Source organism: Perca fluviatilis, chromosome 14, assembly GCF_010015445.1.
Source record: "Perca fluviatilis chromosome 14, GENO_Pfluv_1.0, whole genome shotgun sequence".
Classification (NCBI taxonomy): domain Eukaryota; kingdom Metazoa; phylum Chordata; class Actinopteri; order Perciformes; family Percidae; genus Perca; species Perca fluviatilis.
This window is the reverse complement of record NC_053125.1, coordinates 10,952,141-10,965,071: the sequence shown is the minus strand read 5'-3', so window position 1 is coordinate 10,965,071 and position 12,931 is coordinate 10,952,141. Positions and strand designations below refer to the sequence as shown.

General features: G+C 41.2%; 1 protein-coding gene across 1 annotated transcript in view; it reads right to left on the bottom strand.

Moving 5' to 3' along the window:
• mark2b (MAP/microtubule affinity-regulating kinase 2b) overlaps positions 1-10,541 on the bottom strand; it is a 58,376-nt gene extending 47,835 nt beyond the window's left edge. Inside the window, exon 1 of the mRNA XM_039821835.1 lies at positions 9,304-10,541. Within this exon, the coding sequence (XP_039677769.1) occupies positions 9,304-9,354 (51 nt within the window). The 5' untranslated portion in view covers positions 9,355-10,541. The remainder of the gene's footprint in view (positions 1-9,303) is intronic.
• Positions 10,542-12,931: the final 2,390 nt, after the last annotated feature.

Below are 12,931 nucleotides of genomic sequence, written 5' to 3'. Positions count from 1 at the left end.
GATCAGTCGGCAAAATAGTTGTTAGATACAGCCCTAACTGCACCTGTTTGACAGGGCTTCTGATTCAGTTCATAATGGAAAGCCAGTTAAACAGGACCAGGGTGTATAGAGTTTTGTATGGAAAATAAAATAATTATTATGACCGTCTGCCTTCAGTAACTATAGACTCAAAACTGAACAGCTTTTCAGTTGTAGTGCTGATGTGTGCTTTCAAGTCTCCTGGCTCAAGCCTCAATGCAGTTCAAGACTGAAAAAAATCATTAAATATTAGTGAATTGCATGTTCCCATAATTTAGTCAATTTCCTGCTTGCTAGCTCCTTTGTCGCCTCTTCTAAAACTAGCAGGCAATATCTAATATCGAGTTTGTATAGCACGCACACACACTAAATTTGTGAGGGACCCCTTACTTTAGCGAGATGGTGTCACGCTGAGTCGCAGTTTGCTGTGAATGTAGTGTCATGTGTGTTCTCTTGAACTGGATTACCCTAACTTCCAAGGTATTGTGTGTGTGTGTGTGTGTGTGTGTGTGTGTGTGTCCGTCCAATAAATTCAGAGGTCTTGTTTGCTCCGTTGCGGTCACAGTTGGGACACGCTGCACAGCACTTCCTTGCCTTCCCTTGTTCTGCTGCTATGCAACTCTGTGTGAGGGAGTGAGTGTGAGCAATGCATGGGAGCCACCAGAGTAAACAGATCTATGTAGCTTCCAAAGGGTGGCTGATATGAAAAGGTGATGAATATATGTATCTATGTGTACAGGGTTTCCTGCAGTGTTTTATAGAAGATTTGGACCGCCTGAAACAACGACCACTGCAACAATCCAGAGTTGAATCAAAAACGTTTTGTGAAACATTGTAATTTATATGAAAAAAAAAAAAAAAGTCAAACACAGCTCTTCAAAATATTTATATTAAGTGATTTATCTTTCGCTCTGGAATTTTTGGGAAATTTTTGGATCACATCAGCTGTGCCGGTGAGTCAGTGACATGGCGCTATGTTAAAAATAGCCTACATGTAAAGTGTTTATTCAGTTTGGGACATCCTACAATCTCCACAAAGCTAACGTTAGCTCAAGTGCCGCGCCAGGGTCGTGACGCACGGCGTCGCCTTCATTACCACACCGTGGTGCCTCTCTTTCTCAGAAGTGTAACATTAACGGCACTGCGATCTTGCCATTACATTATATTGCAGCAAACGCCGTCTGCGTGAAGTTTTATTTTTGGGGGAGGCATTAAAGCCTTTAATGGAAAGAACAGATAGATATGAAAGGGGAGAGAGAGGGGGATGACATGCAGGAAATCGTCTCAGGTCGGTCTCGAACCCTGGACCTTCTGCGTCGAGGTATACACCTCCATATATGTGCGCCTGTTCTACCAACTGAGCTAACCCGGCCACCTGCGTGAAGTTTTTAAAACTGTAACCACACTTGTCCGCTTTAACGGCATTGCCGTGTCACACTGTGTGTGTGTGTGTGTGTGTGTGTGTGTGTGTGTGTGTGTGTGTTTAAAGAACTGCGCTTGGTGGATGAAACACAAAGATCAAAAGGGAGAAAGACCACTGCTGTGCACTGCAACACGTATCTTTCAGTTTAATTAAAGACATTAATTAGGGATTGTGTTATTTTACAGTATTGGGGGACAAAAAGATATTAAAATCCCAAAATTGAAAATCTAATACCCATCTAAAAAACGAATATTCTAATGGTCGAATATTAGGGTCCAGCCCTATTGCCAATCATATCAAATATTATCATCTTAAACATTAATTTAATCTTTACCAGAAATCAAAACGCACACATTTGATCACAGGAAGAAATCCACATATTTATAGCAGACTGACATCAGATGACTAAACAATAAGAGCGAATTACATTGAAGCAGTGAGAAAGAAAGAGAGGAATCCACACGCCTTCACCTGAATGATGTCAAGCTCTTCAAATCACAGGTCTACAGTTAGCTGCCACACCTACCACTCGGCTCAACTGGAAAGGCCTGTTTTACCCTGCTCCCTTAAGAAATCCAACACACACACACACACACACACTTGAACTTCACTGCATTGTTGGTTAAACACCTAGGTAGTTCCTGCTTGCCCTGTATTTAAGTGTCCACCGGAAGTCCAGGTATAAATGACTAACAGAACTCATTAAATTTAAATGTAATTCCGATCCATTTAACACTTAACCAATGTGTCAGTGTGCTGGAAAAAAAATTAGGGACTGCTAGTGTGTGTGTGTGTGTCTGTGCCGGCAAGAACAAACGTGAAGGATGGAGTGTGCGATCTACTCGGTGTGTATGAGTGTGTGTTTGTGGCAGGTTCTCTGTTGCTAGGGCCCTGGCTAGCTTTGTCTTTCTGTTCATCTGCCTAGTGACTGGTCTGGTAAGGAGAGAGGCATAATTTATGGTTTCCTGGGCGTAACTTCAACATGTATGTATGTGTGTGTGTGTGTGTGTGTGTGTGTGTGTGTGTGTGTGTGTGTGTGTGTGTGTGTGTGTGTGTGTGTGCTATAGATTGCTTGCAAGATGACTCATTCAAAGGGAGCATGAATAAGGAAAAGCAAAAAGGTGAACACTGGAATATCAAAACATCTTCACTTACACATTCAGTGTTTCTCTCTCTTCTATATTGAATTTCCAGCTCAACAGCTTGCTGGGAGATTCTCTACCGGGCTTTCAAACTCCCAAGGTGTCAGGTAGAATACATCAAACTATGCTCAGTTACACTCATATTTCTAATACTGCGTTTGCTTTGTCTTTTGGTGCTTGACATTTTAAAACCGGAATAGACGGGAAACTAGGGCCACGGATTTTTTACTATATCATTTTGACTTAAAGAAAACATATGAATATTGCCCCTGAAATCTCTCCAGGCCAACAATTAAATTCTGCATTCCAAAAATGGGGGAAAATGCATCACAAAATCTGCAAAAACTATTAAAAACATTGATAGAAGTACAGTCCCACAACTCTTAATTTAAGCAGAGGGAAGTTACAACTCAACATCCATCCATCTTCGTCCGCTTATCCAGTCTCGGGTCGCGGGGGTAGCAGCTCCAGCAGGGGACCCCAAACTTCCCTTTCCCGAGCCACATTAACCAGCTCCGACTGGGGGATCCCGAGGCGTTCCCAGGCCAGGTTGGAGATATAATCCCTCCACCTAGTCCTGGGTCTTCCCCGAGGCCTCCTCCCAGCTGGACGTGCCTGAAACACCTCCCTAGGGAGGCGCCCAGGGGGCATCCTTACCAGATGCCCGAACCACCTCAACTGGCTCCTTTCAGCCTTTTTTTTTTCAACTTCTTGTGTGCATTTCTTTAAACCAATCACAATCGTCTTGGGCGGTGCTAACCTCCGAACACAGCGATGGTGGCTCTGCAAAATGGTCTCGGGATGGACCTTGTTTTGGTGGAACATTTGCACCCCGCAAAAGAAAACACCACATACAATATTAAATGAATATACAATACAGTAACGTGAGGTATTTAAATTAGCTGGATACATGGGTAAACATAATGTGCTCTCACCATTGTATTGCCGTGTAAGGCACCATTGTAAGGGTGTCACGATAATTAAGTCACAATCTCGAATTTCGAATGAAAAAAAATGGATTCGGCGATGCTGCCACGCCCGGTCGGCTTGCCAAGCGGAAAGAAACCGGAAAAAATAAAAAAAAAATTAAAAAAAACCACACCCACACACATGTAGCCTGCTCGAGGTAGTCCATTTCCTGATTGATTCTACCACCACTCCAATGGAGGCGCTAATGAGCTAGATTACTAGACACACAGTAGCAGAAGAAGACCAGCTACATACAACGGAGCATACACCGCGCTGCTGGCACGAATGAGTTAAAAAAACAGAAGTGTGTGAGTCGGTTCATTCTTCCGGTTCAGTAACACTACTCGGGTTAATTAACCGGTTCATCGGTCAGTTCGTCAACACTAGTGTTGAAGTGCTGCGAGTCAGTCAACCTCCTCTAATTTAGCTACAGCCAGTCAAAAGATAGCATGGCAACTGCAGATGCAGGAGACCCATCGACAGAACTTGAACCCCCTCCTCTTTCACTGAAGTCTTATATTTTAGATTATAAGACAAGTCGACCGTGTGATCAGATTTGAAACCAAATCATCCAAACGATTCTAATAAAGAAACGATTGCGATGGAATCATAATTTTTGAACCGATTCCAAGTAGGAATCGGTTCTCGATGCCCAACCCTAGTTTGCAAGCTCTGCTATGTGCGTGTACCGTATTCTTCCACTGGCAGCACGACTAACACGGCAGTTAATCTGCGTGGTATATGTTCAACTGTTCGGAAATAGTTTAAGACACGTAAATGTTCAGAGAAGACTATGGACATGGCTGTTTTATTGTTGTTTGTTTTGTTGTGAACTTGAATGTCATCTGTGAAGAAGACTGCAGTTACAAAAGAGAAACTACATGGCAGGTTATAGATGTAAGTTACTGTTACATTATGTTGTTAATGAATGTTTTAAATTTGACAATGTAATGTGGTACATTGCGAACAAAGGTCAGATATTATATTGCATAAAATTATTGCGTCTAAAAACGGCATAGCAACCTGTGCTTTAAAAAAAAAAAAGAAGAAAAAAAATGTAAGTATCGAATCGTGACCTTAGAATCGAAAATGTAATCAAATCGAGGATTTGGAGACTCGAGACACCCCTAGTACTTCACCAATCGGTCCCAAAACGTCCCAGTTACAGAGTAAATGCTGAGAACATATTCTTTGTAAATTGTTACAATCATTCCCCGGCACCAAGCAGGCCCGCCTTGTTGCATGATCCAAATTTTCTTCAAAACTTGCCATTTTCAGCGTGTGGCTTGAAGTTTGTCGAGGTTTCACAAAGCGAAGGGATTTTGAGAACGGCAACACACAGAGAGCAGAAGATGAGGGACATCCGACGCATGTCAGGCTTCATCCTGGAAATGTACTTCCGTTGAGCCAGACTACACATTTTACAGTTTGTTTTACACTATCCTACTGAGTCAAAAAGACAGTGTAAAAGAAGACTGCTAGCAAGCAAACATGGACGTAAACAACACAGGTTTAGAAACACTAAATGTAAACATCATTTTTGTTGTTTGAAAGATAACTCTACAGGGCAGCTTTAAGTTCCCGGGTTTTACTTTTAAGTTTTTAAAATGAGAATGTTGAGGCTTCTGCATTTTACTTCTGTCAGCTGCGTGTATGAAATCCCTCAGATCTTATCCCCACTTTCCCTGCTTGATAAAGTAGCGTACAGGCGTGACAATGCTCAGTGACAGTAAGTGTATACTCCTAGGCAGAATTACATCACGGTCATTAATTTGGATTTAAAAAAAGACTGCACACTCAGCCATGCTGGTGAGGTAAAAGGGACTAAGTTGGCTTTTCTTTTTTTACTGTTTTTTAAAGTTTTTGTGGGAACTTTATACACCAGGTAGGTAAGGCAGGCCTTCATAGGGGCCATCTTGCGATTTGTACTTTATTTACTTGTTCCTCGTTTTATTTCCTTCGGGATGGAGGGTCTTTTATAAATAAACCTTGGGTAAACTCTACATGACTTCTATGATGAGGAAATATAACTTGGACAAATTAATGGTTCGAGTCCATCACACTCCCATGTGGGGAGGATCCAGCTTGCTCAGCTAGTGTGCAACTACCCAAACAATGAAATGGAGGATGAAGTAACAATTGAAGAGGCAGACCAGTATTTCTGGCTGCATTAGTCTGTCTTTTCAGAAGACATGGCTCAGAGAATAGAGAGGGAACATTGTAAAACAGGAAATCAGACAGACAATCAACCGATCACGTCTGGGGAAGTGGACAAAGAGTGCAAACCTACAGCAAACAGTCATGATGAACACCACTTTAGACTAATTTACTGCAATTTTAATATCAAGTAGTTTCCAAGACAAAATACATTCTGCTTTGTCGTTTTAATAAACCAGATGTGTCACCGTATTGTGTTCAAATTCCAGCTAGTTAAGGTTGATCTGGGGTCACACTGATAATGAATGTCATGTCCAAATAAGTTCCTCAAACTAACAGCCAGTACCAAACCTTGTGTGGTAACATGTCACATCAGAGCCACTCAACATATCTGCCATTTCACACCATCAGAAAGATGTCACAAGTCACTTCACTACATTTGACAGCTCTCTTGTGATATGCGCCCAACGACTAGGGATGGGTATTGAGAACCTGTATTAAAGTGGTGTCCAGCTCCTGGACAAATGGTACTGCTAATCAGTTTTTAGGTAACACAGACATTTGTAGCAATTGCTTCTCCTAAATTATATACACACAGGAAACAATTTAACTTATCCCTGCAAAAAAATAAAAAAAAAAAATCAAATTACTGTTTGATAAAATCCTATTGATACCCATCCTACAACGGTCGTTTATGATGACAGGACGGTAGCTCAGTAACTTTTACAACACAACCCCCCAGACTTTTATAACCATTAACAGCTTAGTTTGCTAGTCATGTGTAAAAAGAACTTTCCATCCACGTCAAGTAATTCGCCATTCGGCTTGAAATATTAAGATAAACATTTTCTTCATTCCAGTCAATCAGTCTTTTTGCTGATACAAGGTCAGGATATTAAGAGAATGTTTGTTTTTACCTAGCAACACATTGACTAATCCAATCAAAATATACATCTCTGACGGCAACAGAGACAGACAGTCATGTCAACACTCAACCCGACTGCATGCCCATTGCCATTTTGTCCTGTATCTTGAGACCCGACACCAAAGGCTTTCTATACATGGCCTTTAAAACAGACTGGGTTTGTGTGGGAGTATCCATCTGTGACCTTTTGCCTACAAACCCAATTAAGGACTTGCCATGACCCCAAACGTTTTTCTTACAACCCTAAATCCTCACTAGGCGCTGTAGGATGAGTAAGGGTGCATTCAGACCAACTATAGCACTACAGCAAAAACAACACAGGAGGCCGCATTGGTATAGGCGCGTCACTAAAGGGTAAACAAGCCGGGCATACCAGGAAGTTCTGTTTGAGGGTTATTAATCACCAAAATATTGCACTTTGCTTTTGTACTCTTTCAAGCCTGAATGTACAACTAAACTGAAGGTTAATACTCATGTGTGCGTTATATCATTATGTTCAAAACACCAAACTTCAACTATTAACCTAAAACACTGGATATAGAGAGGCCCTGTGTGTGTTTGTGTGTGTGTGCGCGTTTTTGAGGGTGCTAAAGTCAAAGACAGCCAATTAACTGTATAGTTTCTGACCTCTGTAAGGGTGTAGCCATGTAAGAATATGTATGTGTGTACTTATTTGCCTACACAGCAGTCTGGCTGTTGATCTGCTTTCCGATAAACTGTAAGGGAACCAGTGATCCACCGTCTGAGACAAGCCAGCACACACACGCAGTGAGATCATGGTATCAACAGACATCTTCTGTCAGCAATTTATTTGTACAAGACACCAAGACAGACAAAATCTTTGAACCTTTGATTATCCAACACAGAGAGTTTTCCCTATTGGCCGTTAAGAGCAGCTCTGCAGTCTGGTTGGCTGTGCAGCCGCAGTTCACACACCTGGGCTGGGCTTTCAAGGTTTCAGGGAGAAAACAGAGGGTGCAGCTCTTGGGAGTTGGGACAGAAACATTTAATAGGCTAATGCTCCCCTTATTTATGATGTTATATTCATTTAATAGCCACGTTTTATGAATTTTTGGAAGTTATAACATGTTATTTTCATGTGTACATTTGCTCTATTTATGTTGCTACACTCAAAGCTACTGACCAACTGCCAAAACAATCCATCACGCCAAATTCTCGGCGCAGCCACATTCATATACCTATAGATGCTCGAGCAACCCAAATATAGAAATGGGTTTAGCTTCACACACGTGCTGACATCATCCACTGACTACTCTGTCAACATGTAGACATACAAATGTTTCTATCCAACGGCAATAATAGTTTTTTATTTTTTACTTGGTTTTACTTAATGGTTTTCATGCGAGTGTGTGCAGCTTTCTCATAACTACAATAAATCTCCAGATAAAACTGTCAACAAGATAAAGACAGATTCTGTCCTGGAAGCTAGGGCTTTGTTCCGGCCTTCTAATGATTTACAGAGCATAGCCAAGAGGTTTCTTTGTCTTTTACATATTTAAGCACACTACCAGAGTGATTCTCTACTCAACTGAATGGAAACATGTGTACTTTTTGAATCTCCAGCTCTCAAAATAATTTGTAATTGTGATACATGTATTAGTGGTATGGTATTTACAGTGTGTTTAGAAGCCCTCTGGCCTCTACATAAGGGTCAGTAGATTTATTGTCCGGGAGTGCCTTCAATCACCTGCACCCAGAAATGACAATTCCAATTTAGCATCTGGGTGGCAACTTTAACAATAGCTCTCAATTTAAATCTACATCTGCTCCAGGAGGGCTCTGGACCCCTTTATGTACAATTTATTTAACAATCAATGAACGATCCATCTAGTTTATTACAAGTTTGCATTACCACCAAAAACTTTGAAAGCCCAGTTTCTTTTATCACACAGACACCAATTCTTCTTCTTTTTGGCAAGAACAACCAGCAAGTACTTACAGCTTTGTGATATACTGAAGGTTCCCATGTCAAGATTGTCCTGCACAAACACAATACAACTTTCTTTCAAGAGACCATCACTAGAGGGAATTTTAAAGGTCATGCTTGCACTAAATAAGTCGCAAATCAATGTTGTATATTAAAAAAGAACACATTGCGTGTCAAGCCTCCAACAAAAGTCAACCTTCTCTCTAAAGAAACGGGAATTTCTCAAACCCCACTTGATTGTTTTGACACTTGACAATGGATTATCATTGTTTCCAGTGGCAAAGGGTGCATAAAGAGCACTTGTCACACATGTACTATGGTGAAATAATAATGCATAGGGCTGATTCGCTGATGCTGGGCTTCTGTACTGTCAACTCTATAGCATTCACGTGGAACTAACAGGGTTGTCTGTACTGCAACAGGTCAAAGTACTGAAAAGTCAAGCAGGAGGACATGCCTTAACACACAGACTAAACAGAAACCTAAATTTATTCTTCTACTCTGCAAAGAGTGGGAAATCCAGTGTGAGTGCGTAGGCAAGCTGGTGAATCACTGCTGTGTGGCAAAGACAACAGAGACAGAGAAAAAGCAAAGAGACAACCAGAGACTGTGGAAGGCCAAACAGGGCCTCTCTCAGCAGATACGAATTTCACACTAAGGTAGATTTTATGGGTAAATGTCAACTATACCATTAAATTGGAGCATTATCTTAGATTCTTACCTGGCCGGTCGAATTTTCAATGACTTGCACCAGTGGGGTCCTTGTTGACATTTTTGAAAGACTTGAAGTTGCCAAAAAGGGGAAAGGAACAGTGATACAAAAACGATTCTTTAGTGTCTTTTGTGCATTTAAAATCTGGCTAGCTGATGGTAGAGGAAAATCCAGTTCCAGATGTCCAGTGCTAGCCAGCTAGCAGCACGACAGATAGCCCGTGAATCAACAAGTTGAATCCCACATCAGCGGCTAGCCGAGTTAGCCAGCTAGCTAGAAACTAGCTAGCAGCAACCGTACGTCCCATGTTTGTCAACAAGCATAAAACAGGAAAAAGCTAAACGTCTTCTTTAGCTTCGGTCTTTGTGTGAAAACATCCAGTTCCCAATTAGCATTTATCAGTGTCGATGGTGACCAGTGAGTTACCAACCTGATGCTCGGGCGTTTTGGCCAGCTAGCTACTTGGGTTAGCTTGAAGAAAAGTTGTGGCAATGGTTGTATTGAACAAGTCAAGGTTCAATTAGGTGGCTAGCATGCTAACCTGTAAGGTTGCTAACTTACGTCTGACTTTAAAAACGCAGTGTCGACGCCTGTTTCTCTTTTTTTTGTGACACAGATGTTTCCTTTCAGGTTTGAAACCAGGTCCGGGGTCTACAAAACTTTCAGGCCAAAGTTATTCCCGGCGAGGTCTCGACCTTTTCAACTCGCACAAAACAATTCAAAATGTTCACAGCGAGATATCCAGGGTAGGGTACCCTAAAATAAAAGCAGCACCATGTAAAATGGTCACATGGCAGGTGAAAAACACGAATTAATCTGTTGCGCTAGCCAGTATTAGCCCATGTAGCTAATTCAGTGTTTTTTTCGAAGCAAGCTCGCTAGTTTACTGATCCTCCTGCGGCCACAGAGCAAGCCGCAAAACTCAAAATCCACGGAAATCACCGGCGCTCTTCCTTGTGCTGCGTGATTGGAATAAGGTCGTCCAACAGTGCTGCACTGCAGTGTTCGTCCCCTTCGGTACACCGACTGCTATTATCCCCAAGACCAGCCGACGGAAGAAAGAATTATCAAGTTGTAAAATCCATTATCGGTAAACGGGGGTTTTCTTGTTAAGGAGGTGCGTGTCACGGGCGACAGGGGGAGAGAGTCGAAGAGCTGCGCCCGATTGCAGTCTATGCGCACGATCCTGCCCTGATACCGGAACAAGCTCGCGGCAACATGGCTGCTTGCACCACCACGACTGAAAGGATTGGGGAGGGAGGGGGTTCGTTCTGCGTTCGGCTCTACTCGTTTTTTTCCGATCTTTACCGGTGACCGCGACTCTTCCAGGCTGATAAATGGCAGGTGCAGGAGATTGTGTATGTAGCTCAATGAAGACAGCAGCCCAGACCCCCAGGGGCCCCAAAAGCCCCACATTCACATTTGTGTCAGTTGCTTTTTTGGTTATTTGATTACTTTCAAATTTGTACAACTTAAGTACAATATGATCTGGGTCCTTAATTATATATCTTGTGGCCCTGTGTCCAAATCTATAGTTCTACATTTTTGCCCCGGGGCCCACCAACAAATGAATGCATTCATCATGTTTATAATAAAAACAACTGTCACTGTATTAAATGTGACGGACTGATGTGACATGTGAATTACTACTAACTCAACACAGATGTAAAAATGTAACTATTTAACTGTTTGTAATTAATTGTTTGTATAGCATTGCCGTTATATTAGTGTGAAACACCAAGAGACAGCCAACTCCATGCTTTCTTTGGCATTCATTCATTAAGCCCGTGTTACAACACAGTATGAAATGTATCGAGAATACATAGAAAACTTTAACCCTCAAGCAAAAAATTGGCAAACCGGGCATGGCTTGTTATTTCTTACTATAAAATAATAATTTATTGTACTGTACATCAAGTGCAACACAAATTCACTTTTCAATTTAGATTAAAACAATTAAAAACACAAGCCATTTTAAATAAAATAATACACATTTTCTTTTAACTTTCAAGTATCTATGGTGTTTACTGTATATAGTTTTGATTCTTTCCCCACTTTTTCAGTTTTGTCCCAAGTGGTTTACCTTTTCAGATATTCATTGCTGGTTAGTCAAAGTGTTACTGTCCTATATTAGAGCAGCTCACCAATGAGTTTGTAGTGAAAACAGTGCCTTGCTCACAGGCAGGGTGACATTTGCTGGCCCTGGAGATCCTCTGGTTGAAGGGTAGTTTAATAATTACTCCATAAAATCCTTCTTTCGTTAGCTGCAGAATTTTAGTGGAAAATATATATTTCTTCTCCATTATCCCCATAATTTTTATCTGAATGAGGCCATAGTCCATTATTTAGCTATACTCTGATGTGGTTGATAATATGCCTTCATTGCAATATCAGCTGTAGAAATAAAGTGTAATTTGTATTATATGTACTCACAAATGTGACTGTGAGATGCTGACAGCTGGCAGAGACATTTTCAAGTTACTTAGCAACAGCCATGGACTGACGAAGATAATATGGCTGCCATTGGAAGTGGTGATGTGTGAACTCTGTCAATCAGGAGGTCTGCAGAGACTAGCCACAATACCAAATATTCGCCATTTGCACAATGCAAGGATGTTATGTAGAAAATAAAAAAAAAATCAGGAAATGAAGGGGTATGAGAGGCTTGTTAGTAATGACTGGGAGAGCATCCAACTGGCAGGATTTCCCCATGAATCAAGGGAAAAATCACATCCCTGATGATGGAAGGAGTGTACATAGGGGTACATACACTGTTACAGGAGACAAACACCTTGGGTTTCAGTGCATAAAAGTGTAGCCTAGATACTGTACCAGAGGGAATAACTGGGCCTTTTTTTGCAACTTACCAATCAGTATACACTCAAACCAATCCAAGAGACTTGGCAGAATATGTCCTCTTTTTCTGTTTCTGCGTATTGGAGCATGTCCAATTTGACAGGGGAACACAGGAGAGCTCTGTATTTTGCGACCTGTGCTTTGTGAAAAATGTGAAATTAGAATGTTCACAAAACGATATACCACATGAACTCAATGACTCTATTTTTACAGATTTTACAGGAGCTGTTTAGGTAAAAGCCTAGTTTGTTGCTGGGAAAAAGGTGCTTAAGTGTCACCACCTGCAGGATGCCTGAATATATTACAGAGCATCTAGCTATCTAAATAAAACACATACAGTATATCCCTCAGTCTATCCTCAGACAATTTCCTGCTGTGTGTCCCATAAATATTTGTATGAAAATTCATTTTTTGGCTGCAATATTTTTGCAGAAGAAATGACACTCTGAGTAGGAGGTTGAACTGTAGTCTGTTAATTGCAGCTGATTTAGGAGTTTTTTTTAAGTCTCATTGGATGAACATAAAAAAAATAAAAAAAACACTCAGCCTTTTTATCTCCAGTGTCCTATTTCACAGTGCCAACAGTATCTGGCCAGATTGAAGCTTTGATGACAGTTCTTTTTAATAGGTAGCCAATCATTTTCTCTGTAGAGGCTGGCATCCTATACGCATCACCAGACTGTTAATACATCACCATCAGGCTGTCTCTCCGGCCTTTTCGCATTTCAGTTGATCTCGACAAGAGCCTAGAAAACTCTGTGGCACTATGTAGATCTTCATT